The sequence below is a fragment of the Pseudorasbora parva genome, chromosome 6, assembly GCF_024679245.1.
Source record: "Pseudorasbora parva isolate DD20220531a chromosome 6, ASM2467924v1, whole genome shotgun sequence".
NCBI lineage: Eukaryota > Metazoa > Chordata > Actinopteri > Cypriniformes > Gobionidae > Pseudorasbora > Pseudorasbora parva.
Window position 1 is genome coordinate 36,517,471 of NC_090177.1, and position 27,357 is coordinate 36,544,827.

Below are 27,357 nucleotides of genomic sequence, written 5' to 3' on the forward strand. Positions count from 1 at the left end.
CCACTTCTGGCTGTTTTTGTGTAGGGGCGTAGGGAACGCTTTGTGAAGTGAACGCCACGCTGCGTTCAGACATGCGCAGAGAGGAATGACATTGCAGAACGGGCGTGGTTTGAACGTAATATAAAATCTCGTACAATAACAACAATAGTCGTGAACCTAAACCGTTCCAATAGCAACAACAAACTTAAGTAATAGGTTACAATACGATAAACACAACGCGAGTGACAGCGGCGGACCGAGCATGTCTGTACACGGTACAAGTGCATCTCTTCACAACAATACACACTGAACGCTTTAAATGCGACTAGCTCAAACAACACATAACGTTACAACTGTGTGGGTTTTGTTTATCGGTTTATCCTGTTTTGATGGCTCTAAAAACGGAAGTAGCTTCATATTCAATGAGCGTTTATTCAACAAACCGTTCCTCGTTTACTGCGAACGGAAGTAACGTTATAACCACTATCCGCTGTTTAACGTTCGGAACGCTTTGTAATGCCCGTTTTTGTTAAATAACTTGTAGAAATGTCATTAACATGGTACTAAAAGACATGTCAACTATGGTGTTATGTTTAAACCAGTGTTTTCTATTATATTGTATTAACTATGGCATTATGTGATGCTGCGCCTTACCATAGTACAGTATGGTGATACCAAGATACTTTATATACTATGACACTGAATGATTGCCATATTAATAACATTATACATGGTAATTCGTTTTGCATGATATTACCATGGTACTCCAGTACTTCAAAAATAACAAATACTGTATTTATGTTCCATACCCTAAACAAATATTATAAGGGACAGTCGGTACAATAGGCTAACGTTACAATGGTAAAAAACAAACAACAACAACAACAAAATTCTGAGTAGAGCTAGTGTTGTAACACCATTCAGGCACTTTATTCATTTAAATAAATTAATAAAATATGATTGTACAAATGGTTGAGTCACTTTCAATAACTTTTTCCCATGGAACACTTTTTGAAGTGTTTTTTTTTTTTTAATGTCTCTGCTCTGCTCACAAAGGGTGCATTTGTTTGATCATAAATAAATATTAATATGAAATATAATTTACATTTAAAATAACTTTTATAATTGTGCTATATTTTAAAATGTAATCTATTCCTGTGATGCAAAACTACATTTTCAGTCCTCATTGTCCTCACATGATCCTTAATAATGCTTACTTTCGGCTCAAGAAACATTTATTATTATGACTGCAACTCAACATCTGCTTCAGATGTCATTTGTTTGTAATTAGCACAATTAACAATCCTATGTAAGCATTTATAAATAACTACAACTTTGGCACAGTGAATTAACCCACAAATTCCCATGTTTTCTTCCTCCAGTTAACAGAGGGAGAAGTGTTTTGTGTGGTTTGAAGGCTGAGGCAGAAGAGGAGAATCTAGAGAGCATGGACAATGACAGCACAGCAGTGATGAGATCCAGAGGCCCCAGTCCCATCAGTGACAGTATGGTAGAGTATCACAATGTACATTTTCATACTTATTGGAGAGGAATACAACAGGGCTGCTCAGGATGGTAAGTAAACCCTCTGTGGCAGTCAGTTCCACGTGTACTGATCAGGTTTAACATTATGACTACTGACAGGTGATGTGAACAACAGTGATTATCTCTTCATCACGGCACATGTTAGTGGGTGGGATATATTAGGCAGCAAGTAAACATTTTGTCCTCAAAAGTTGATGTGTTATAAGCTGAAAAAACGGGCAAGCGTTAGGATTTAAATGAGTTTGACAAGGGCCAAAGTGTGATGGCTAGATGTCAGGGTCAGAGCATAACTGCAGCTCTTGTGGGTGTTCCCGGTTTTCAGTGGTCAGTATCTATCAAAAGTGCTCCAAGGAAGGAACAATGGTGAACCGGCCACAGGATCATGGGTGGCCAAGGCTCATTGATGCACTCAGGGAGCGAAGGCTGACCCATGTAGTCCAATCAAAAAGACGAGCTACTGTAGCTCAAATTGCTCAAGAAGTTAATGCTGGTTTTGATAGAAAGGCATCAGAGTACACAGTGCATCACAGTTTGTTGTGAATGGGGCTGCATAAACACAGACCATTCAGGGTGCCCATGCTGACCCTGTCCACCGCCGAAAGCAACAACAGTGGCACGTGAGCATCAGAACTGGACCACGGAGCAATGGAAGAAGGTGGCCTGGTCTTATGAATCACGTTTTCTTTTACATAACGTGGATTGCCGGGTGTGTGTGCGTCGCTTACCTGGGGAACACATGGCACCAGGATGCACTATAAGAAGAAGGCAAGCTGGCAGAAGCAGTGTGATGCTTTGGGCAATGTTCCTGCGGGGAAACCTTGGGTTCTGCCATCCATGTGGATGTTACTTTGACACGCACCATCTACCTAAGCATTGTTGCAGATCATGTACACCCTTCTGGTGGCTGTGGCTCTTTCAGCAGGATAATGCTCCTGTCACAAAGCAAAAATGGTTCAGGGATGGTTTAAAGAGCACAATGAGTTTGAGGTGTTGACTTGGCCTCCAAATTCCCCAGATCTCAATCCAATCGAGCATCTGTGGGATGTGCTGAACAAACAAGTCCAATCCATGGAGGCCCCTCCTTGCAACTTACAGGATTTAAAGGATCTGCTGCTAACATATTGGTGCCAGATACCACTAGGGGCTGTTATGGCAGGAAAAGGGAGACCAACACAATATTAATGTGATAATGTTATGTCATAATGTTATGCCTGATCGTTGTATTTTCTTCTCCACATTTTTTACTCTATTCAGTTCTTTTGGTAAATTGAGAGAGCAAATACAGATATGAAACGATCGTATCCTGTCTTTTATTTTCTGCTAGGTGTCCGAGGCGGATGATGATGTTCTCATAAATGAAATCACACATGAAATACCATGTGATTCACATGAGGTAATGGCTCTTTACAAACATACTTCATTCCTATAATGAACCTGGAAACTTCAATAAGTTTCCATGAAGTCTTGTTTTTACCTAAATTTTCTTTCAAAGCCTTTCTTTTGTTGTTGTTTTGCATTAAGGCAGAGAGTGTCATTTCGACTGAGATATATGGAGCTGATTTGCAAAGAACTCTGGGAGAGATTCTTGCATACTGTCAGGTACTGATGATTCAGTTGATCCATCGCTAAGCCCCGCCCTTAAAACATTCCTGATCAATCCTCTCTGTTGTGTGTTGTAAGGTCAATTCACACCGGGCTGACAGACGGCAACAGACACGTCGTCTGGTTCTTTTTGGGATCAGTGCATTACCCTTGTTGGAGTCTGTCTGAGCTTGTTTTCTGTCGGTGCAGTGTGAACCTTTAGACACTTTAAGTACAGTTTTGTTCACTCACACTAATGTTATTACTTTTCGTTTTTCTTTTTTTTTGTATTCCATCTCGATTTTTATTTTTCTCCATATAAAATGCTTTTGCAATATCACTATTCATACAGGCCCACATCACATCCAATCACAATTTTAGTCCTTTTTATGAGCGCATTTTATTGAAATTGCGCATCAACTCTTATTTGCTCTAATGGGATTTTCTGTTGCAAGTCAGTAAGTAACAGTAGTCAAGCAGGGCAGAGCTCAGCGAAGGGTCAAATCTGCTACTTTTTTTTTTTTTTTACTATAGATTTAACAAAGATTGTTAATATTGAACACTGAGTTGTCATTTATAAGTCAGTATGACATTTAGGTGTCTTGGTGCAGGTTACATATGGAGCCATTCTGAAACTCGATGAGAAGTTTGAGATGCTCCAGGCGAAAGTAGCAAGCATCCAAAATCCAGCTATCCTCTCTCAGGTAAAAATAACACACTTTACTCTGCTTCGAAACGATATGTATTGTGAAAAGCGCTATAAATGTGAATAAATATTGAGCTTATAATAGCTATACACTGCCTGGCCAAAAAACAAACAAAAAAATGCTGTTTGGATTTAAATGGGCAAATGCTTAAAGGGATAGTTCACCCAAAAATGTAAATGGGCCCATGATTTACTCACCCTCAAGTCATCCTAGGTGTATATGACATTCTTCTTTCAGACGAATACAATTATACAATAGTTATATTAAGACATGTCCTGGCTAACCCAAGCATTATAATGGCAGCATATGGCTAAAGTCCATAGAAGTGGATTTGTGTTAGAATAATATCAATATTTAAAACTTTAGAAATTATAATAACTAGCTTCTGGCAGATGGCCAACAGAAGTTGACTTACAGCAAAAGAATAACCCCTGACGTAATGTATGACATAGGATGCAAAAGTGTTGTAAGCTTGGACGTCTCTCGCGGATAGTGTTGGGCAACAAACACAAGCTTCTCTTATATTGAAATCCTCCATCATTTCTCTATATAAAATTCTCGTTTTAGACTTAAATTCATGACCACCGTTTTGTTTTGCTCTATCCTCTGCGCTACTGCATTCATCAGTACGTCAGGCGTTGGGTCCAGGGTTACTTTTTCACTGTAAATCGATGCGTAGGTTGTCTGTCGCAAGCTAGTTATTATAGTATTAAGTTTTAAATATGGATTTATTTTTTTTCACACAAATGCATCGCTTTGCTTCAGAAGGCCTTTATTAAACCCCTAGAGCTGTGTGGAGCACTTTAGTAATGGATGGATGCACTTTTATGGACTTCAAAACAGAAACAGCCATTCACTGCCATTATATAAAGCTTGGATTAGCCAGGACATTTTTTAATATAACTCTGATTGTATTCATCTGAAAGAATGTCATATACACCTAGGATGACTTGAGGGTGAGTAAATCATGGTCTTATACATTTTTTGGGGTGAACTATCTCTTTAAGAGTCTATGATTGGATGATTATTGCAGTGATGATTATTATGTTTCTGTCATGTTATATATTTGGCAACAGTTCTTCTAATCAAAATTGATGGAGTGTGTAGCTTTTCATTTCTCAAACAATCATGTATGAAGACACATCATGACCATATTCCAGGAGGACAATGTTAAGATTAATCAGCTCAAACTGTGAAAGAATGAAGAATCATTTTCACTCATGAATCGCTCCTCTTAGTTCAGCCCTTAAATTCAGTGAGAGTCTTTGGGATGTGCTGGAGGTGACTTTACAGAGTGCTGGACTCTATACAAGATCTTGACCAAACCAACAAGAGGCCAGTTCATCTGTGAAAATGATTGTTCATTCTTTAGTTTGAGCTAATGAATCTTGACATTGTCATCCTGGATTATGGCCATTTAATTTTTCACCATTTCCTAATCTGCAGTGACATGAACTTTACTCCCAATTAACATTGGGTTATTAAAAACTAACTTTTAAAACAAATTCTGCAAAAATTAGAAACATTGTTTTGTTTTAGATTAATTAAAAATATTATACGTGTTATTGCTTAAAATGTAGTGTCAGGTACACCTACAGAGATATTATTAACCCATGACTTTGTATTTTTTGTCTGTCAAAAAATCTGTTAAACATTAGAGGCATAAAAGTGCCTGCTGTTGAAGAAACACCCATATGCAGTTTTGACTGTAAATTAACTTTCTCCCTCATTTTAGAGGACACATTTGTCATCCAGCTACAGAGACAGTTGCCAGGCGAAGTCTGATGCCTTGATCAATTCTAATTCGTCGATGCCCCGTCTTGTTCATATTTCTTCAACGTCTCCCCTTCCATCTGTGGAGAGTTGGAAACCTCCTGCCCTCTCTCCCGGCCCAGAGGTGCCCAGCCCTCCACGACTTGTTATCCAGCACCAGGGCAGGGCCACAGCACCAACCCACACAGCACAAGAACCTCTCAGCATGAATAAAATGAGTCTAATGCAACATCTGGAGCGACTGAAGAGTACAGCTGAAATCAGCTCAGAGACCAGCGACACAGCTTCAACTGCAGACCTTTCTAGGATGAGTAAGAGAGTCTTTTTTTTCAGAAAAATATCTTGCTTTCAGAGAATGTGTTTAAAGTGTCCTTATTTTTGTGAATATAAAGGTCTGCAAAATTTTAAAGATCAAAGAACATGGAGTTATTGACTCCTAAAAGAAAGAAGCGATTCTGCCTGACACCAGTCATTAGTAATTTCAGCCTTACTTCCTCCTCTAACCTCATTCAGAGGTCAGAGGTAATTCAGAGGTAACCTCATTCAATTCAGATATAGCAATGGTTGTTTGGTTTCCAAGAGACGCTGCAAGTGGTACAGTCTGGGCCATTTGACCAATCACATCAAAATGGGCCATCCAACCAATCAGAGCAGAGTAGACCAATCACAGCAGACTAGGCCATCAAAAACAACCAGAGCAGACCAATTGCAACAGACTGGGTCAATCACGGCAGAATAGACCAATCACAATAGACTGGGCCATCTGACCAATCCCAGCAGACTGGGCCCTCCAACCAAATCGGACTTCTGTCCTGCTACAATTGTGCTGCGACTCATTCGGCTCATGCTGTATTGAGCAGGCACCTTCAGGTTTTATTTGTAGTGTCTGTTCTCTAACAAAATGAAACAAAACTGAACAAAATGAAAAATCTAAATGACAGTGAGGGCGGTGTTGCGGTGGGCAAGTGATCTAACTGGGTTTCACCTGAACACTGGGAAAACACATACACTGAGAATGGAGGTGATGCTGCAGTGTATATTATGAGAAAATTAGTGTTTTTGACCTTGGATGCATGTAAACCTGTTGTAGGAGACAACAACAAGAACTACAAACAAAATTAGGAACCTTTAAAATAGCATAATGGGGCACTTCAAGTGTAAATAAAGTGTATTTTTGTATATTCTTGCCCAGTTAGCTTCTCTTTTTTTCTCTCTCGCTAAATTGAATGATTTCATGCTGCCATTTGTGTCTGTTTTCACTCCTGTAGGTTGTCTGGGTAGCTCTGATAGAAAGGTGTTCCTGTCAAACTGTATCCTACAGAGGGCTGGTAAAATGGCACGCCCTGGTGCAGCGGTACGGTACCTCACAAGAAACATTTTCACAGTGGAGGAACTTTCTCAAAGCAGCACCACTGGAAACCCAACCAGACGCCTAAAGAGACTCGACCCAAACAAGATCAATGCCATCAGAGGTGAGCGGGATCTATTTCACAAATGGCCTTCTCTGTGTGCAGTTGCCAACTATTTTCAATTTGAAGTAGCTAAAGACATCTCAGAATGTCACTAGGTGACAGGCCATTTACATCTGTTTCCTCTCCTAATCTGTGCTCACATAAGAGGCTTTTGCACCGGATGACCCTTTTCATAGTTCCTAGAAACAATGGCGGAAGTACCTGGATTTTGTGTTCACACCACCGGAACTAAGAACGATTTTAGTTCTAGGAACTCCTTTTGGGGAAATAAACTAGCTCCTACTTCAGAGTCAATAGGAACTACCAGTACTTTGATTGGCTGAACACACATGAAACACCAGCACCTGCCATTTTTCAAAAAGCCGTCTTCACACAGATTATAGTCTATATATATCTACTCCAGAAACTATCTCTACGAACATGGAAAACAGGACCTCTCAACCTTTACTCTAAAGAGAAAATACAACGTAACTTTGAGGAGACCAAGATAAACATGATTATGTATTTCTGCTCAGCTAGAGACATTAGACATCAACCACACGACAGACGCTAATACTTTTTCATATACTGTCCACTTTCTTTGTATAACAGTTCTATCTGATAACGTATTAGACAGGACTGATAAACAGATCGTAAACTAATGAAGCGGAGAATGAGAGTGTGCGCTCAGGCTCCGGCATTCTCAGCGGCGTCAAAATAAAAGTAAAAACGGCAGCTAATGGATACAAATGTCATGTTCCAGGCTGTGCAGGGGACGTGAGGACTTTTCATACCCTTCCCACCGATAAAAAAAAATGTAAACGGTCATGGTTGATGTTTATTATAATCGGATACCGCAACAATTTAATTTAAAATCGTTCGTTTGCTCGGCCCATTTCACCACGGACAGTTTTTCTAACCTGGGACAATATAACACATGCTTCGCTTAGCGTCTAAAACTTAAGAAAGGGGCAATTCCAACCATATTCCTGCAAGCAGTAAGTAGTGATTTATCCACTTATTAAGTGTAACAATTTCTGATTAAATTGAAAGTTTCTTAGAGAGAGAGACAGCATTGTCTATAAAAGAAGATTCTAGTAGCCTGCATTAACAATAGGAAATTTCAAGTACCATACAAAACTAAATAGTATGTCTAATGACAGGTTAATATTTTGTATTACAAAATACAACCGTAGATACGTATGTGGCTTACAGATCGTTCACTCGATCCTTCTAGCAAATGTCACCTTTTCACCATCTAAGTTAAAACGATAGTCATTTGACAAGGCTTCTATTCATTTTGTAAAAAATATATATTTATATTTTTGAGAACTTAAGTATGATGTTTTTGCATGCTTGTATTTCAGAGTACATCACAGTCAGTGCATAGCCTACATTGTGACTAACATTATATAAACATACAGGGCCGGCCCATGGCATAGGCGGAATAGGCAAATGCCAGGGGCGCTACTCGTCTATAGGGGCGCCAAAATGAGTGATTTTTCCGGTTTTATTACTGCTTCTTTTTTATTAATATTAATTTGAAATATTACCAAAAAAAACCTTAAACAAATCCCCAGACTCTTTCCAGATCACCGCATCAATCTCTTCCTGCCCAGGTGCTTTAGTGTGTCCGATATTGAACGCGCGATCAGTTTAACGTTGGAAAATTGTTGTCGCGTCGCGTCGACTCTCGCGCATCTTACAGACATAATTGCTTTTAATGTGCTTGTTTGCTCGCGCCAGTGAAAGTTGGAAAGTTCCCTTATTATTTATGATGAATGGCCAAAGTGTCAAAAAGACAGAAGCCCTCTGATACAGGAAAGATAAGGAATAAGGGGATAAAGACAGAGGCTAAGTGATGAAATGAATGAACAGTTTATCTAAATGCATTATCTAAATATGAATGTTTGCTAATTAATTCGTTATTTTTATCTTAAACTTTATGTAAGCAACTGTTCTGGGTGATCAGAATCTGTAAAAAATCATGTCAATTGTTTATAAACATATATCATTTTTTTAATAGCCTAATGTTTTTACTCAGTAGTGCAATTGTAAGGGGATATATGGCGTTTTTAAAATTGTGTGTTTATTTATTTTTTTTAATTATAAAAACACAACCAGCATATAAAAACCTTGATACAAGGGGCACCAAGTAAATTCTTGCCTAGGGCAGCAAATTGGTCAGGGCCGGCCCTGTAAACATGCAATATCATTGACGAAAAAAGACGAGTCTAAAATGTATTTTAAAAAATAAAAACCTGAACAAAAAGCAATGGTTTAGGTTTTGTCGGGGAAAAAAGCAGAACGTTCGAGTGTTTGTGTTGTTGCCAGATTTCAGTCATTAAATCTCCCAATCAGAGCTTTTCTGTGAAACGAACACGTATACTATCCGGTGATTTACCTAAACGTGCAATCTGGCAACCATATGCACGCGAGCTCTCTCTCTTGAAAACGCGGATGATCTGAAAACACCAATAAACAAGTAAGCTGCATTTTATCAATCATCATTTGAGAAGTTCTGCTTAGTGTCATTCTGTCGGTCTGTGTTCTGTCAGGACTCATGAGCCACTTCGATGAACAACTGAACTTGTGTGAGCTGCTGAAATAAGCCAATCAGAGCAGAGCTCAACATTAATATTCATGACTCTTTCAAATAAGGCAAAAACAGAGCATTACATCCTAGGGACAATTTATAGGGTTGTAAATGGACCTGTAAAACTGTATCTGGACAATTTTTGCCCTTAAATAAGCATAATGTAGATATCAGAGAACAATTTAGTAGGGGTGTGCATTGGCACTGCCTTCACGATTCGATTCGATTACGATTCACCAGGTAACAATTCGATTCAATTCGATTCTACGATGCATTGTGATGCATCAAAATTCTACTGCACACAAAGCAAATTTTTCATCAGTCATGAGGCAATACAACAGATTGTGTTGGCTGCATGTGTCTCCTGTATCTTTGACATAAAAGTTATTAAATAAAATAAAATGTAATTAAATAAAATGCAATTAACCCTTAAATGCATGACTGTTTCACCAAACATCTTACATATTCAGGTCGTTATTGACCCAGATCTATATTTAACATGGATAGACCTCTACCTGTCCTGATAATATATAAAACTCCTGATTTTAGAGTAACAGCTACAGAAGAATAAAATAAAACCTATTTCGTTACCTTTTGGAGCTTGGAAGGATTCAGTTTGAGCAGATGTTTAATACCATCATCATCTGTCCTCGTCAGAGTTCGTTTACCAGTACATTCAGCATCTGCCTCATATTCGCGATCTCCAGCATATTCTCCAAACTCATTTTCAATGTCTTCAAAATCAATATTTTGATCACTGACAGCTTCTTGACCACATCCATCATCAAGAGACAGTGACACTAATATTTGATTGTGTTTAGTACTTGCTCTCTGCTGTAAATCACTGAGCCATTTCAAGTTCTGCAGATTATAATTATTGTTCCGTTTTCTGTCAGAGGTAAACTATGAGTGAAACATCACTTCATCATTGGGTATCAGACATTGCCACCTTGTGGAATAAAGGTGAATTGCGCCGTATTTTGTCATTATAGATTAATTTATTATTGTGCAAAAAATATATACGGAAAATCCTACACACCTAGGGTCGTTAGCGCGTTTTTAATAACCCGTCTATCGCGGTCATCTCCCTCCGCCTCAGCCATCTTCCTTGTTGTTGTTGTTATTCTCCCGGAACCGGAAGTATTTGAAACTTCACAACTTTATCGTCCAGCAGAAAATAAACAGTGACATAATCGTTTATGGCACTTTGCCGCATCGATGCTGAATCGTTCATGCCCCGCATCGCGATGCATCGCCGAATCGATTATTGTTGACACCCCTACAATTTAGCATATTGTTTCAACTCATTCTAGGGCACCTTTAAGGCAATACATGACTTGCTCTGCTTCATATCAGTTTCAGTTTACAAAGTAGCATGAAAGTTCCTCATTTTAACAGTGGTGTGTATTTCCACAGAGTGGGCAGTAAAGAGATACCCAAAATTTGATCTTCGAGAGAGAGGAAAAGACTGGAAAATTTGTCTGTCTGTAATTAACTCAATGGCCCGCTACTATCGGTTCATGGACAAGACACGGAAGGTAAGAATAATGGTAACTTCTCTAACATCAGCAAAAATGAACACTGTGGCATTAAACACTATCGTTTAAAAAAAAAAAAAAATTCGGTTCAACCACTAAATTATTTCCACCACTTTTCCCTAATGTCCCTGGACCGTTTTGATTGTCTTCACTTATACTTACCTATTTGTTTGAAGTTAAGTGTTTTTAGTCATTTTATGTTGATCATATTTGTGAAGGAGTACCTGGTTTCATTTTTTTTTGTAAAATTAAAATTAGTTAATGTTTTAAATTACCTCATTAATTGTAAGCATTTTTTAATTAATTAGCCGCACTACAGGATTATTTACATGAACTGCACACACACAAAGAAGTTAACCACCATACATCACAAGATTTTTCTTGGAGTGGTATTTAGTTAATGTTTCTTTCACAGCTAAAGATTGAAGAAAGTGTAAAACCTGAGAAGCAAGCATCAGTGAGATCAGAGTCAGCACCTACTACAGCAGTTGCGTGTGTAGCGACTGCAGAGATTGACGTTGAACTGTCTGACAGCGACACCGAGCAGAAACAGCAGGAGGTGCCGATGAGCCACATCACAGAAGAATACGACATGCCTGCTGACTGGGAATCTAACAGCGGTCAGTGCAGACTGAAATCTGTTAATGAAATGTAGTTGCTTTTAGGGCTGTGCTTTGGGGTCAAGACATCACAAATTTGAATCTTTAATCTTTTTTACATTAAAATTACGTGTCAATACAGTAGCTAGGTTTCCATTCCCCTATTCCTAATGTTAGGATATCGCATTACAAGACCTGACTGGAAAGCCAAGATCTAGGCAGATTTTTTTTTTTTTACCCGATTAGGCGACATGCACATAAACTATAAATGAAAACACATTTACCAAATGAATCCCTTGATGTGCAGCAAAAAAAATTACCTCAATGGTGAATGTGATTGGACTAGCCTGTGGCTCAATTTCGTTGAACATCATCTGAAGGACATTTACAGAGTTGTCCCATAGCCACTCTTTATATCGTGGCTGTGTGCTTAGGGTTGTTGTGCTGTTGGAAGAGGAACCGTCACCCCCGTATGAGGTTCAGAGCGCTCTAAAGCAGGTTTTCATCAAGGATGTCTCTGTACATTGCTGCACTCATCTTTTCCTCGATCCTGACTAGTCTCCCAGTTCCTTCCGCTGAAAAACATCCCCACAGCATGATGCTGCCACCACCATGCTTCACTGTAGGAACAGTATTGGCCAAGGTGATGAGCGGTGCCTGGTTTCTCCCAGACATGATGTTTGCCATTCAGGCCAGAGTTTAATCAGATCAGAGAATTTTGTTTCGCTTGGTCTGGGAGTCCTTCAGGTGCCTTTTGGCAAACTACAGTTGCCCTTTTACTGAGGAGTGGCTTCTATCTAGCCACTCTACCATACAGGCCTGATTGGTGGAGTGCTGCAGAAATGGTTGTTTTTCTGGAAGGTTCTCCTCTCTCCACAGAGAACCGCTGGAGCTGTCAGAGTGATCTTCAGGTTTTTGGTCACCTCCCCCTGACTAAGGCCCTTCTCGCCAATCCCTCAGTTTGGTCGGACGGCCAGCTCTAGGAAGAGTCCTAGTAATTCCAAATTTCTTCCATTTACAGAGGATGAAGGCCACTGTGCGACCTTCAACGCTGCAGAAATGTTTCTGTACCCTTTCCCAGATCTGTGACTCGATACAATCCTGTTTCAGAGGTCTACAGACAACTTCATGGCTTGGTGTGCTCTGACATGCACAGTTAACTGTGGGACCTTATATAGACAGGTGTCTGCCTTTCCAAATCATGTCAAATCAACTGAATTCACCACAGGTGGACTCCAGTCGTAGAAACATCTCAAGGATGATCAGAGGAAACAGGAGCACATGAGCTCATTTTTGAGTGTCATGGCAAAGGCTTTTAATCCTTATATGCATGTGATTTTTTTTGAAAAGTTCAAATTGCTACTTTTTCGATGGAAACATAGCTAATGTCTTAAGGAATTGTAATAAAAATCAACTGACATATGAAAACATGATTATCTCTTATTTTTAACAGCTATTTAAAGGCAGACACAGTATAGTGGTAGATATAAATATTGCAATAGCATCTTTTCTACACTTAGAAATAGTGATACTTTTATATCACTGACATAATCATTGCAAATACATTGTAATTATTCTTTACCGCCCTAGTTCTCAGATATTAATGCCAATCACAAAAGTCAAAATTGCGCAACCAACACTGCTTAATTTTTAACAGTAAACTTCTTGCACTACATTTGTGCTGAAAACTATTGAGTGACACATTTATTTAATTTCCCCAATAAAACCTAACTATAGCCCTATTTGGACGGTAATTGTTTCTCGTGGGGTCATAAGGTATTTTTTCATCATTTACAGGGGCTAGTCTGTGATTTTATTGCTGTGCGAAATCCTGCGTCAAAATCCCCGGCCGAATTATCCACTGTTTTTAGATAAACATCAAGGTCGCATCCACATCTGAGTTTTCAAGAAGAGAGATCTCCATAAAAATACATTTGCATGCATAAAACAGTGATAAAAACTGCTGTGATAAAACGGATGGTGATTTATTCACAGTGGAGGAGCGAGTTGTGATCCTGCGCACCTGGGATTACTGCTCATGTGGTCAGTCGAATGATCATGTGCTGTAAAAATGTCATATGCTTGGAATAATAAGAATAAAATCATATTTAATTTAATAATAGTAAATTATTAATTATTTAAATCTGTTAAAAAAATTGTTTAAAAAAAAATACAATGCTGCAAATTGAACCTACGATTATTACTGCCGTAATAATGGCTCTTTTCAAATTTTTACGTGTTTTTCTTCTCTTTTGACAGTGATGAAAGATTATTCTTGTAAATATTTTCTGCTTTTTAGTAATAAAAGTGTAGGATCTAGGATCTATAGATCTTTAAAATGCATCCGAATTACAGAGAAGTGCAACGATACGTTGCTCCACAGGGGTCAAAAAGGATAAACAGTTCATTTTGAAGTGATCTCTTCTTTAAAACTCAGAGATGTGGCAATTAAAACAACCTTGGTGTTTGTCCAAAAACAGTAGGTAATTTGGCCGGCGATTTTTACGCGGGTGGTGGGAGAAAAACACTGACATTCTGGATTTGGACGGCAATAAAGTCACAGACTAGCCCCTGTAAATGATAAAAATACCTTACGACCCCATGAGAAAATTACCGTCCGAATAGGGCTATAATTAACTGTTTTTTTTATAATTAAATCGTTGCGTTTCCCTGTAATTTGGATGCATTTAAAAAAATCTAGCCTACACTTATTACTGAAATGCTGGAAAGTATGTACAAGAATATATTTCATCTCTCAAACGAGAAAAAAAAAAAAAAAAAAAAAAAAGTTATTAGGGCAGTAATTAAAGTTATATAGGTTAAATTTGCAGCATTATATTAACTTATTTCCGCTCATTTCCACATTTTTAAAATTATATTTTTTTTTTAACAGATTTAAATAATTATTTTTTTACTACTACATAAAATTAAATTTGATTAATCTTATTCCAAACATATGATATTTTTACAGACGACAATCATTCGACTGACCACATGAGCAGTAATCCCAGATGCGGATCAAATCACCATTCGAATGCACAAGTTTTATCACTGAGGTGGCATGCAAATTTATTTTTTCTGACGTCCACATGAGAAACAATTACCATCCGAATAGGGCTAATTTTGAACCAGAACGCTGCTAACCCCGCCTCAATTAATTTGCCAGACTTCGCCCTTCCACGTTCCCTGTTCCTACATTCGCTGTTGTTGGGTATAGAGTTATAAATAACTGACATGTCATTCTAAAAGTCTTGTTCAACTGATCATCTGTGAAGTGGAGTAGGACAAAGTTGTCCCTCAGTCAGATTCTTATCTACAGACACCTTGCTTTGGCCACGGGAAAGGGCTTTTTACAGCACAAAGCTTCACGTTTTTGTCGTCAACTAATCAGGACACCAAAATAAACCCGACTACTTTATTTAGTGTTCATGTAAACACCATGTTCAAATTCATCAAATCGCAACGATTTCATTCCGATTGAAACAAAAAGTGACCATGCAAACATCTTATTCCTTATTTTGGTGTGTGTTTCTAAGCAGTGTATCTCGGCCCCCCTCATCGGGATGTGAAGGTTCCTGGGTTTGCCTTGTCTGCTGCACATCTGCGAACACGTCCTGAGCTTATCGCACGATATCTCATTAAATTCATCTTCCCAGAGGATGTGCTGGTACGCAGTAATGTTTATGGTGGCATGCGGCGTGGCATTCAGGCTCTCGACCACAACAAGATCTCTGCACTGCGAGGTGAGATGTTTGATTGACGGCAATGTAGTAAGCTACTCTTTCAAAGAGTAGCAGATTGGGCACCAGCTCCGGTACAAGCACCCAACAGTGGGAAAAAAACAGTTTTGAATAAGGACTAGTTCTCAGTTCCCAACCACAATCACAGCTTCTGTCACTCTTCTCTTCTTCAGAGCACCTGTTGGAGCGTTTTCCCTGGATGAAGCTGGAGGAAGATGGAAGCGACTGGAAGGTTTGCGTAGGCGCTATAAACAGCACCATCCGCAAGTTTCGATACGAGCGCAAAATGGGCATAAAGAGAGGAATACGCTAGCCCTGAGATTCCCTTGATTAAAAACGGCTCAGTAATATTGAGGTGAAATCGTCATTTGCAGAGGTGTTTGTAAAGAGCGACTTGTGTCAAGACATGCTAGCTAGTAGCTGTTACTGGTGGTTTTTCTAGAATGTGCGACTAGTATTTAAATTTGTGATTTATACTGGCTATTACTTTAATAATATCATTTTCAACAGAGATCTGGGGGGAAAAAACTTTATTTGACAACATAAAAATATACAGATGTATGAACAAAAGTGGTTAATATATTGCTTTATTAAGAACAAAAGAAATGTTAATATATTATGTATTTTCTTGTCATTGAAACACAGCAGCTATAGAAAAGAGAAACAGCTGTCGTACTTCAGTTATGGACATTGTATTAAGAGTTCAGAGGATTCATTGAAATGAAGTGTGTGTCAGGATTAAAAAAAAAAAAACAGACCCTCACAAGTATGAAGGATAATTTGTGTCACCTGCAACCTGAAATAAAGCACAGAAGCACTGTTTAATCAAAGTGATTTGTCCCTTAATCTACTGAATGAAAGAGTTTATTATGTAGGCAAAACAGGTCCTACCTGAGAAGTAGCTGGCATGATGGCGAAAAACGCCTCCTTTGGCAGATGTGATGTTTTTTCTGCTTTTTTCTTGAGGTTTTTGGTGATGTTGTTGATCACTCCAAGACACTGTGCCCAAGACACACCCCTCACGCCGATGTCAAACTGTGGGTACATCTCCGCCAGAAACTCTAAACACACACAAAGTATGTAGAAAAAAAATACATTTTATTTAGATGGATAGATACACATTTGTAATTTCGTAGTTTGGGAATAAACTCTCTTGGAGAGAAACTCGATTCACTAATTCTTCCTTATGTTTATGCATCAGTGCATAGTCCAAATAATATTTTTAAATTCATCGTTCATTATGAAAACGTAAGTAAGTGGCATGCTAATTTACCTCGAAGGGCTTCTATTTTGTTTGGGTCGAGTTGCTGGATGCCCTTTGCGGGGTTGCCTGTGACCGCACTGCAGGACAGTGTGCTGATGGGGAAGAGAGCGTGAAGCACAGGCTCTACAGCCTTCTGGGGCTCCGACTCCTTAAACGCCTCCTTGTACACAGACAATGGGATCCACACTTTCCGCAAAGGGCTCCCGATCATTACTGAGGAAAAAAGGCCATTCACTAGTCAATTTCTTATAACACTGATACTTAAACTAAAATTATTGAAGTAACATTTTAAAATATCAAATGTGAGTGGAAGAATTAGTCAGGCATGCATTTTAATTTAGGGTGTGTTCACTTGTTTTTTTGGTCCAGACCAAAAACATTTAGTCCTTTCCGCTTAGCATTCAGATTGGTATTTTAACACTGAACCCAAAGACAACCAAACCTAAAGGCAAAGGGATATGTTCACAACCTGATTTGGCGGATTTTATGACATATTGCCTATTTTTAGACTAAACAGAGCGTCCAAAACAATGCTGCATTCTGGGATAAATGTGCTCTTTAATTCACTGCCATCATAAAGCTTGGAGGAGCCAGGAAATAACTCGGATTGTATTTGTCTGAAGGCAGAATGTCATTTGCACCTAGAATGACATGAGGGTGGGTAAATCATGGGCTAATATTAATTTCCGGGCGAACTCTCCCTTTAACCGCCGAACTAGCACATCTGCCATGTTTGTGATTTAAAACTTTTTATTTGTGTTTATAGTTTATTTGAATCCTCGTCCAACGTACTATGGGTTGTGGCAATTTATTTTTGGAGATTTTAGCCATTAAGAGTGTGCATGGCCACGGATCTGCACTTTGGATGCTAACCGGAAAAGGCATAGCATCCAGGTATCTTTGGAGTACTCATTTCAACATTTACTATGAATACTATTTAGGACGGATAGTATGCAGATGAGGACACAGCATACCTGTAGGAGGTAGTGATGGGACGGTATGAACATTTTATATCATGGTTTTAATGACCAAATATTGATAATCGTGATAGTTTATCACGGTTTTGTTCAAATGAGATTAAAGTTTTCAAGTGGGATTGCCTTCCTGACTGCCATCAATAGAAATGCATTGTAACAGCCCACATCCACATATCATAACGGGCACCCTCTCGTTTCATTCAAATGCATCATGCGTCTCCGTTTTTGATTTTCTTGAAAATGAAACTACGAAGCGCCGCTAGAGAAAAAGCTGCTTCCCTCCCGACCTCGGAAAGGACCACAGAACACGCAGGGACACGCACACACGCGAGAAGCCAAAACGAAACCAAAAAGAAAGCAAGTATTATCTTCCAAATTCAAACTGCTGTAAAGAGGGTGTGTTATTTTCCCGTAGGGACAAGTTTACTCTGTGAAGGTTGTATTTGATGAACTGAAGGAAAGCTGCTTCTTACCCCCCCACTCTCTTTGTCTCTCTCTCTCTCTCTTTGTCTCTCTCTAATTTCAGTCTATTCATTCTCTTTTATGTATTATTTCGTTAATATCTATACTTCTACTCTCTTGATGCATATTTAGTATGTACTTTCTGTGTGAATTGTAGTGTTATTTTTAGTCTGTGTTTATTAAACCTCCAAAAGACATTTAATGAGTTGAATCTGTTATTCTGCCACATACACAAAGTCAATGAAACTTGCGATCTAACGTTACCTAACTGCTTATGCTACTATGTTAGTAAAGTAAACTGTACGACCATTTGAAATATTGACTTTGTCCTGATCAGTAAAGTTAATGTTTCTTATACGCTCGTAAAGCAGTAATCCCTTATTGAGAATTGATTTGAAAAGTCTATAACTAATTTGCAGGACAAACTTAGTAGGATAATTTCAAGCAATTCCGTAAAGGGTTACTTGTATTTAATTAAACAATTTTCCCTATCGGGAAATTTTAATACGTAATGAACGACTAGCAAATTATATTCATAAATTCATGAATATTGAATATTAAATCCCTTTTGAGTTAATTTATTCCCCGAGACATTAAACTCATAAGTCATTGTTGTTACACTACTATTAGTACTACTATAATATTGTTGTGATCACCTTGTTTAGACGAGTGTTTTGTGCACTGTACAAAATGGATTTATAAGCAGGTAAGACTTAAAACATTCATCTTTGTTCAACATGTCCCCATTATTATTTGTGTGGTAAAAAAAACAAAAATACAAATAATAATCTGTGTATGTGTTCAATGAATAGGCCTATATTATAATCTCTTAAATGTCTCCCTTAATAGTCTCGTTTGAACCTTGTTCATCTTTGCCTCGCTTGCTGCAAATTTCTCTTTGCAGAAGCTTCATTTCAAGTGAGTGAGATAATATTTAAACTCAAAATAACTAGTCTTTGTATTGAGGTCAAAGTTAACTTGCTTGCGTTTGCTTTTCAACAGTGTGTGATGGTCACGAAGACGACTCTGCAGGTTTAAAGCGACTTTCTTTTTGCATGTTCTGCAGACAGGGTGACCATCCTCGATTGAGTTTCCCTCAGGACCTTTGTGAAAGCCAAAATGTAACCACACCTCAGATTTGGTCCTTTTAGAAAGCTGGAAAAAAAAAATCCCCCTAGCAATGTCCCTGCCTTCCGTCATTTAAAAAAAAAAAACCCTGAGCCTGACTAACACTGTCTGGACGGAATTTACCACGAGTTTTCACAATCGTGATGAATAAAAAGTGTCACTGATAATTACATTTTAGACGATAATACCATCCGTCAGTACTTTTTATCGTGGTTTATCGTGAAACCGGTAATCGCCCCATCCTTAGTAGGAGGTGGTCTGAGTTTGGTTGCATTGGGTCTGTAGCACAACTTGTGAATGCGAAAGCAACTCGGACTAGGGTGCGCATGTTCAGGAAGTAAAAGTAACCAGTGCATGCATTTCAGCATTGACAACGTCATTAGTAGGGATGTAACGATATCGCTATCGCGTTGGTAAACGGGTCTCGATATCGTCGTGGTTGGGTTACAATATTAAAAGGACATGTGTCCATCAAAAAGCAAGAGGAATAAACACAGTCCCGCAGAACAAATCATTGTTAACTACATAGACCATGATCGTTAGCGACCCGGATCTATATTTAACATGGATACCTAGGGCTGGACAATAATTCAATATCAATATATATCGCGATATAATTTTTTTCAATAACGGTGATATGATTTTTAAACACATTTCCGATATTTCGATAAATATATTACAGCATTCCTCACTGACTGACGTTCAAGGGCGCAGCCGTCAGAAAGAGCAGAACATGATTGGCTACTTGCGCGATGACGTACACCACAGAAACGCAGTCAGTGCTCAGCAGTAGAAGGCTGATAGAGCCAACGCGGCAAGTTTTAGCTACAAAAAGAGTTTCCCTGACCGCAAAACAAATGTGACTGAACGAACTTCCACAAGTAAGGAGAAAGAAATAGTTGATAAGAGGAGAAGACTAACGTTAATTCAGTGGGGTGGAAGCGGTTCGGCGTGTCCACCGCACTTTTAATAAAGTGTATTTTTATCCCCCGCACTTTTACTGGGTCTCCCCGGTCCTAGTCAACCCGCTCCGAGCGGAATTCCAAACGGCGTTAACTGGAGCGAGGGCGGGCAAGTTAACAGAGACGCTAAAGACCGCTTTCTCTAACCTCGGTTGATTGCGCGCTTCTTGAGATCACGGGCAAGTGTATACATAGAACCCTACGTGAATACATCAAGATTTAAATTCAGAGACAAAAAATAATCTATGCATGACCTGTCATTTTATTCGTATCTAAATATGAGGAGGGCGCTCTCACAGAAAGTCCAAAAGCGGATTCGTAGAAACTTACTGTCACGCTGGAGCTGCAGCTGAAGGAAAACGATCGTTATGAGCTGAAAGGTGACGACGACAATCAGACGATTGCGACAATATATGAAAGCAATGAAGGAGCATCATGAGCAACAAAACTGTTTTCAACACTGATAATAATCATGTTTGTTGAGCATCAAATCCTAATATGAGAATGATGAGTGACACTGAAGACTGGAGTAATGATGATAAATTCAGCTTTGATCACAGAAATAACACTTTACTATATATTCACGTAGTGAACAGATGGTGTAGATCAGAATAATATTTCACTGTATTACGTTTTTTACTGCATTTTTAATTAAATAAATGCAGCATTAAATATATGCCATAGTTTTGCATAAATAGAAAATAGAGCGCTATGAATTGTTCTTCAATGAAATTTAAAACTTAAAAGAAAATGCTCAAACTGCATCTGTGGCATAGGAGTACTGTACGCTGTGACTGCATTGCTTCTATAGCACGTCATTGGGATGCACATAAGTGCATTTTGCCGCTCTGTATTGAGGTTATGCACGTGACATCACCGTCAGTGATCGGTTCCACCATCTGAAGAAGATCCATCCGCTAGAATATTCTGAGTCAGGCTGAATCCTGGCTGAAGCACTTTTGTTTAATCTATATTAAGAATAATATAATCAGCCTATGTTATAGTTTAAACTTAAAGATATTAATATTAATAAAGTGAGAGTTATTTGATGTTGATTTCACATTTCTTTTTCATATAAAGGCTAAATACAAATAAAAGGTGAACATAAATTTATTTTTACTGGTTTTATTTCTAAAATATTATATAGTTTTATAGGAGGACTATTCATAGACTTGGCAAATACATTTTTCAGAAGTTTGTAGGTAAAGACATCCTTTGTGGCAGTTCTTAGTAGTTTTTTCTAAAGCTTTTATATAGTTCATATCGATATCGGAATTATATCGTATCGACCGAAATTAAGAAAAATATCATGATATGAATTTTGGCCATATCGTCCAGCCCTATGGATACCTCTAACATCAGGAGTTTTATATATTATCATGACAGGTAGTTACACTTACAGAAGAATAAAATAAAACCTATTTTGTTACTTTTTGGAGCTTGGAAGGATTCAGTTTGAGCATATGTTTAATACCATCATCATCTGTCCTCGTCAGAGTTCGTTTACCAGTACATTCAGCATCTGCCTCATATTCACGATCTCGAGCATATTCTCCAAACTCATTTTCAACATCTTCAAAATCAATATTTTGATCACTGACAGCTTCTTGACCACATCCATCATCAAGAGACAGTGACACTAATATTTGATTGTGTTTAGTACTTGCTCTCTGCTGTAAATCACTGAGCCATTTCAAGTTCTGCAGATTATAATTATTGTTTTGTTTTCTGTCAGAGGTAACTGAGTGAAACGTCACTTCATCATTGGGTATGAGACATTGCCACCTTGTGGAATAAAGGTGAATTGCGCCCCATTTCCTTATTATAGATTAATTTATCAGTGCAAAAAAAAAAAAAAAAAAAAAAAAAAAAAAAAAAAAATTATATATATATATATATATATATATATATATATATATATATATATATATATATATATATATATATATATATATATATATATATACATACATACACACACACACACACACATCTACACAAATAGATACACAAATCCTACACACCTCGGGTCGTTAGCGAGCCTATACAATTTTGACAAATACTAGTGAAAAAACAGGCATTCAATTATAATTCTATTATTGTTTTCTTGTTATATTGTTTAAAATGGATAGAATGACGAATACTAAGAATGTTGAGGTCTAACTTTAAAAAATGAATGAGGAGCAGGGTAGTGAATGACGTGACCCGAGGTATGCATTTAAGGGTTAAAAGCACTGTGATCAGCGTTTTATGTTGTCATGGATCCATGAATACAACAATAAATTGCCTGTTGACTGACAAAAGCAGAATAAATGTCAGTATTTCTTCGCTATTATCATCACAAACACTATCGTGAGCTATTTAACAATACCGTGAGCTTTTCCACAATATCGCAATAAATATCGTACCATGAGGTCAATATCGAAATTGTATCGTACCGTGAGATTTTGATATCGTTACATCCCTAGTCATTAGTTCAACAAAACAATTGTAAAGGGATGACGGTGGTGATGATTTACCTTGGAGTGGGCATGCAGTGTAAATCGTGTAGCAAATTCAGAGTAGCAAATGAATGGCTCACAATCAGCTGTCTTTTCTCAAAAGAGTCAATTGGTATACAGCAAAAAGCCACCTTCATGTGACACATACAGTAGCCCCAATAGACACATAATAGTACCAAATTAACAGAATATTGACCCTCGTTCTGTCGATATCGCAATGATGACGCAAGATGAATGCAAATGCACCGGGGCTCGACGGAATCAAGTGAGTCTGAAACCAGACTAACGCTGAGGGGGGAAACCGGGAACAAATCTCACTCGGATTCGGACGAAAGCAGTGTGCCTAGTGTGAAAGATGTGATACCACAGACAATTGATAGAATAGCGCATTATGAATTCAGATGTTGATTCAAAATATCACAACTCAATTTTCCAGTTAAAACTTCTTCCTGCAGGTTCATGTTCTTCGAGCCTCCACTTTTGAGAGCCATGCCCACATCTGAACTTCCAATTAACATCCGATGAATTGAACCAAGTCCCCACCCTACTTATTTTTCCTGATAATTCATTACACTCGGATGCATGTCACAATACAAAAGAAAAGCTGTCAAGTACTTCCGTTCTAATTGCAAATTATCAGTGAAGGACAGCCATCATTAAAGGTAAATCAATACTTTTGTTGAAAATTGAATCTCTTTACATGACAACTTCTAAGATGACTTTCCAAGAACTTGGCCATAAATTAACATTTTTTAAATTGTTCCATTTCATCATCTCAAACAGTCTTATGTCATTTACCCTTAAAGGAAGTGTATGTAAGATTGTGGCCAAAACTGGTACTGCAATCACTTTCAAATGACTGTAGAGCAGTGTGTTCCCCTCCCCCCAAATGCCAAATTACTACTGACTTTGTGATTGGTAGATCGGTTCTTCAGGCCAAAACATCAAAATCAGTTGAGGGCTGCAACAACAACTTTTAAATGACAACATCCTGTTGGACTACTGTTGTCAGTAATATAATATTTGAAATGAACATGACTTCTTAATGTCTAGTGACATATCAGGGCCATTTTATGATTAATTGAAATACATTTCTTACATAGAGTTCCTTTAATAACCTAGCATGGCCGCTAACCAATTATGTCATGCTGTAAAGTCTATATCCTACCTTTGTTGTCCTCCCGAACTTGAAGTGTGACCTCTTTGTTGGGCATCTTCTCCGATTCGACGTTCTCTCCATCCACCTGAGCCAAGCCTTTCTGCTGATCCTTTGAGCCCATGTTGCTCAAAGAGCCTTTCTTCATTCTCTGGGATGGCTGTTGATCATCTGTCGTCTCATCTCCAAATGGCTTTAACACGAGTAAAGCAGGATCAGGAGTTTGAGGCTGACGCTGGGATGCATTATTGCGCCCTGAACGTCCACGTCCTCTGCCCCTGCCCCTGCCTCTACCTCTGCCTCGTCCTGCACCAGGAGGTTTGCCCAACTGAAGGCTGTTGTTGTCAGCTTGCTGAAAATCTGCCCTGTCGGGTCCTCGCTTCCATGGAGGGGTCCAGCGTGGGTTTCTCTGGAGTGGTGGACCAAGACGCTGGGCCAAAGAGCTGGGCAGCTGCGTTTCTTCAACAGGTAGAGACGCCTGTCTCTGAGAGATGTGGGACACATTATCAGCGTAAAAAAGAAGACGACAACAACGCTCTTGGCAAGTATACCAACAACAGGTTAGAAAAGCCCTTTTAAATAACCCAGCAGGTTATTAAGACTTGGTCTGAATTTTCCCAACGTTAGAGGACAGAGACCTGATTCATGCTCTGTGGTCCTGCTATAAAATACAGGAATTTGCTTTTTTGTGCTTTTTTGTTTTGTCAAAGGAGATCCATATTTTTGTGCTCTAATGTTGAGATGAGCAAATGAATCGAAATGCCTTTTCAAGACCTGCACAGGGTGAGACCAGTGTCTTACAGAAACGTCCTTATGGGGGTAATATTGTAGCTTTATTCCAAACAAATATATTGCTATCCACAAATAAATGTAAAGCGATTCACAAAAATTAAATAATTTCACAAATCAATAGAAGAGATCCACAATGCGGGAGTTTCACAAAAGTAAATTAGATTCACAAATAAATACAATGATATTTGTGAGTAACAAAAAAATCCACACATGTCAAAAAAAACACAACTCTGCCTTGCATAAGTTGCATTCATTTGTGAATCGCTTCCTGTGCATTTGTGAATCTCGTCTTGCGCATTTGTGGATCACAGCACAGCACGTGGATTTTGAAACATTTCTAGCGTCTAGACTCAAAACAATCCACAAAAACGTAGACTCCACCCACCGTCTACTTAAGCCAATCAGATCACGGCCATATCGTGCTGACCAATCGTAGCACGTTTTCGCTCCAACCAATCACGTTTTGGCCAGTGCCGCTGAAAAACAGAGTTACGACCACTGATCTATATAAATCTATATCTATATAACTATATATCTATAACTCTGTCTATATATCCAACTCTATATAACTCTATATAGATCAGTGATTAGGACACTTCCATAGGAACTGAGGAATGAAGAGCGCGTGTCACGGAGCGACCAATAATTCCAGCATTAAACACCAATCATATCAGTGTAAGGCTATCTCAAGTGCACTCGCTGGAAAATTGATGAAATAAAAATTAACGCATATTTTGAGATTTTATGGCATTATTGGCCTCTCGGGAATATTAACAGAAGATGTTTTTTATGAAGCATGTTGATGTGTTATATAATAGATCGTCAGACTCTAAGTGCAGTTTCTAACGTGAGATCACTGCTAAAGCTATTATATCCAGGTGCTATCTGTCATTTCAACAGTTTTTAGATTCTCTGAGATCTTTCTGTCAAATGCGTTTATATCCATTCAAGGAATAACGTATAGTGCCTGAATGTAAAGAGTTCAATAAATTGGTTTCCCTGTTTTTTTTTTAACCACTATCCTCTATTCTAGCATCTTTCCTTTATATTCACCTGTGGTGTAGGCTTCAAGTGTTAAAACAACATAATTTAGGACGTTAACATTAAAATTAAAAATAAAACAGCCAGTAGATGGCGGAAGAGGAACACTTATTGGCTCATTAGCCTTTTTTTTTGAATGAATGAATTTTTATAGTTAGTCCGATTTATACCACTAAAGTAATATTTTTTGTTACTTTTTTGTACTGGAATGTTAAATACATAGGCTAATTAGGGAACATTAAAAAAGAAAATGAAATACAAAAATGAAAAACCAAAATATCTGACTATTTCACGATAAATCTTTATTTAAATCATGTCTGTGCTGTCTGTTATGATGAGAGGATTTGTAGATAGTGGGACGAATCCTGTAAAAACTTGCACTAAAATTAATTCAGCGTTTTGAGACTGTATGAAACTTGTTTTGGTCGATACTGAGAGGATTCTCATTCACGGTAAATTAATTGGTTATTATTTTCAATAGAAATGCACGTGATTGGCTACAACACTCAACACTGTAAAATCATATGTTGTACTCTCGTGACCCAAATGAAGATTCTCTTCTTTATCTCTCCTCAGAATAAAATGCTACTGTAAAGCCTTGGCGACGTCAATGCACATATTGTGTTAATATTTGCCAGACATTGCTGCAAATAGCCTATAGTGAAAAGGCTGTCTATCCTGCTATATCCTATTTAAAAATATTGACAGGATGGAGTTGTTTGGAACAATTGACAGCTTGGCTCTGGTCAGCACGATATGGCCGTTATCTGATTAAATAAATATATAGAGTTGGATATATAGAGAGAGTTATAGATATATAGAGTTATATAGATATATAGATCAGTGGTCATAACTCAATTTTCAGCAGCACTGGCCAAAACGTGATTGGTTGGAGCGAAAAAGTGCTACGATTGGTCAGCACGATATGGCCGTGATCTGATTGGCTTAAGTAGACGGTGGGTGGAGTCTACGTATTTGTGGATTGTTTTGAGTCTAGACGCTAGAAATGTTTCAAAATCCACGTGCTGTGCTGCGATCCACAAATGCGCAAGACGAGATCCACAAATGCACAAGACGAGATCCACAAATGCAGAGGAAGCCATCAACAAATGCACAGGAAGCGATTCACAAATGAATCCAACTTATGCAAGGCAGAGTTGTGTGTTTTTGACATGTGTGGACTTTTTTGTTACTCACAAATATCATTGTATTTATTTGTGAATCTAATTTACTTTTGTGACACTCCCGCATATATTTGTGGATCTCATTCTATTGATTTGTGAAATTATTTAATTTTTGTGAATCGCTTTACATTTATTTGTGGATAACAATATATTTGTTTGGAATAAAGCTACAATATTACCCCCATACGTCCTAAACCATAAAATGAATAAAAACGACGACAAAAACAAGTTTAATAAAAATATATTATAAAAATGAAAAAAAAAACTTAATTTCGAGAATTTTTAAGAAAATGGATGAATCCAAATAATAAGTGATCATACATATAAAAATGTATATTATTAAATTATGATTATACACAATATTCTAGATATTGCGATGAT

The 27,357-nt window shown here is 38.1% G+C and overlaps 2 protein-coding genes across 3 annotated transcripts in view; one reads left to right on the top strand and one right to left on the bottom strand.

The window, feature by feature from the left end:
* Positions 1-16,339, top strand: zgc:113423 (uncharacterized protein LOC569178 homolog). 2 transcript variants are annotated; one of them, XM_067446811.1, is made up of 11 exons: positions 1-254; positions 1,362-1,489; positions 2,849-2,917; positions 3,046-3,123; positions 3,717-3,809; positions 5,548-5,896; positions 6,854-7,057; positions 11,049-11,170; positions 11,586-11,790; positions 15,309-15,512; positions 15,683-16,339. In XM_067446811.1, exons 1-11 carry the CDS (start codon positions 242-244, stop codon positions 15,820-15,822), a joined length of 1,605 nt encoding a protein of 534 aa, XP_067302912.1. In that variant the 5' UTR covers positions 1-241; the 3' UTR covers positions 15,823-16,339. The 2 variants fall into 2 exon arrangements, with proteins under 2 accessions (XP_067302912.1, XP_067302913.1); XM_067446812.1 differs by lacking the exon at positions 1-254 and having other exon boundaries at positions 1,445-1,554.
* The window catches only part of si:zfos-905g2.1 (uncharacterized), a 20,034-nt gene continuing 8,699 nt past the window's right edge, over positions 16,023-27,357 (bottom strand). The window contains exons 7-10 of the mRNA XM_067446813.1: positions 23,972-24,443; positions 16,783-16,986; positions 16,401-16,570; positions 16,023-16,305 (exon numbers count right to left, since the gene is read on the bottom strand). Of these exons, the coding sequence (XP_067302914.1) occupies positions 16,270-16,305; positions 16,401-16,570; positions 16,783-16,986; positions 23,972-24,443 (882 nt within the window). The 3' untranslated portion in view covers positions 16,023-16,269. The remainder of the gene's footprint in view (positions 16,306-16,400; positions 16,571-16,782; positions 16,987-23,971; positions 24,444-27,357) is intronic.

What these genes read in the sequence shown, in the direction of transcription:
- zgc:113423 (XM_067446811.1), top strand. An exon ending in TACCATGTGATTCACATGAG is followed by an intron (nt 2,918 to 3,045) that starts GTAATGGCTCTT and finishes TTTTGCATTAAG; the next exon opens with GCAGAGAGTGTCATTTCGAC. An exon ending in TGCAGACCTTTCTAGGATGA is followed by an intron (nt 5,897 to 6,853) that starts GTAAGAGAGTCT and finishes TCACTCCTGTAG; the next exon opens with GTTGTCTGGGTAGCTCTGAT.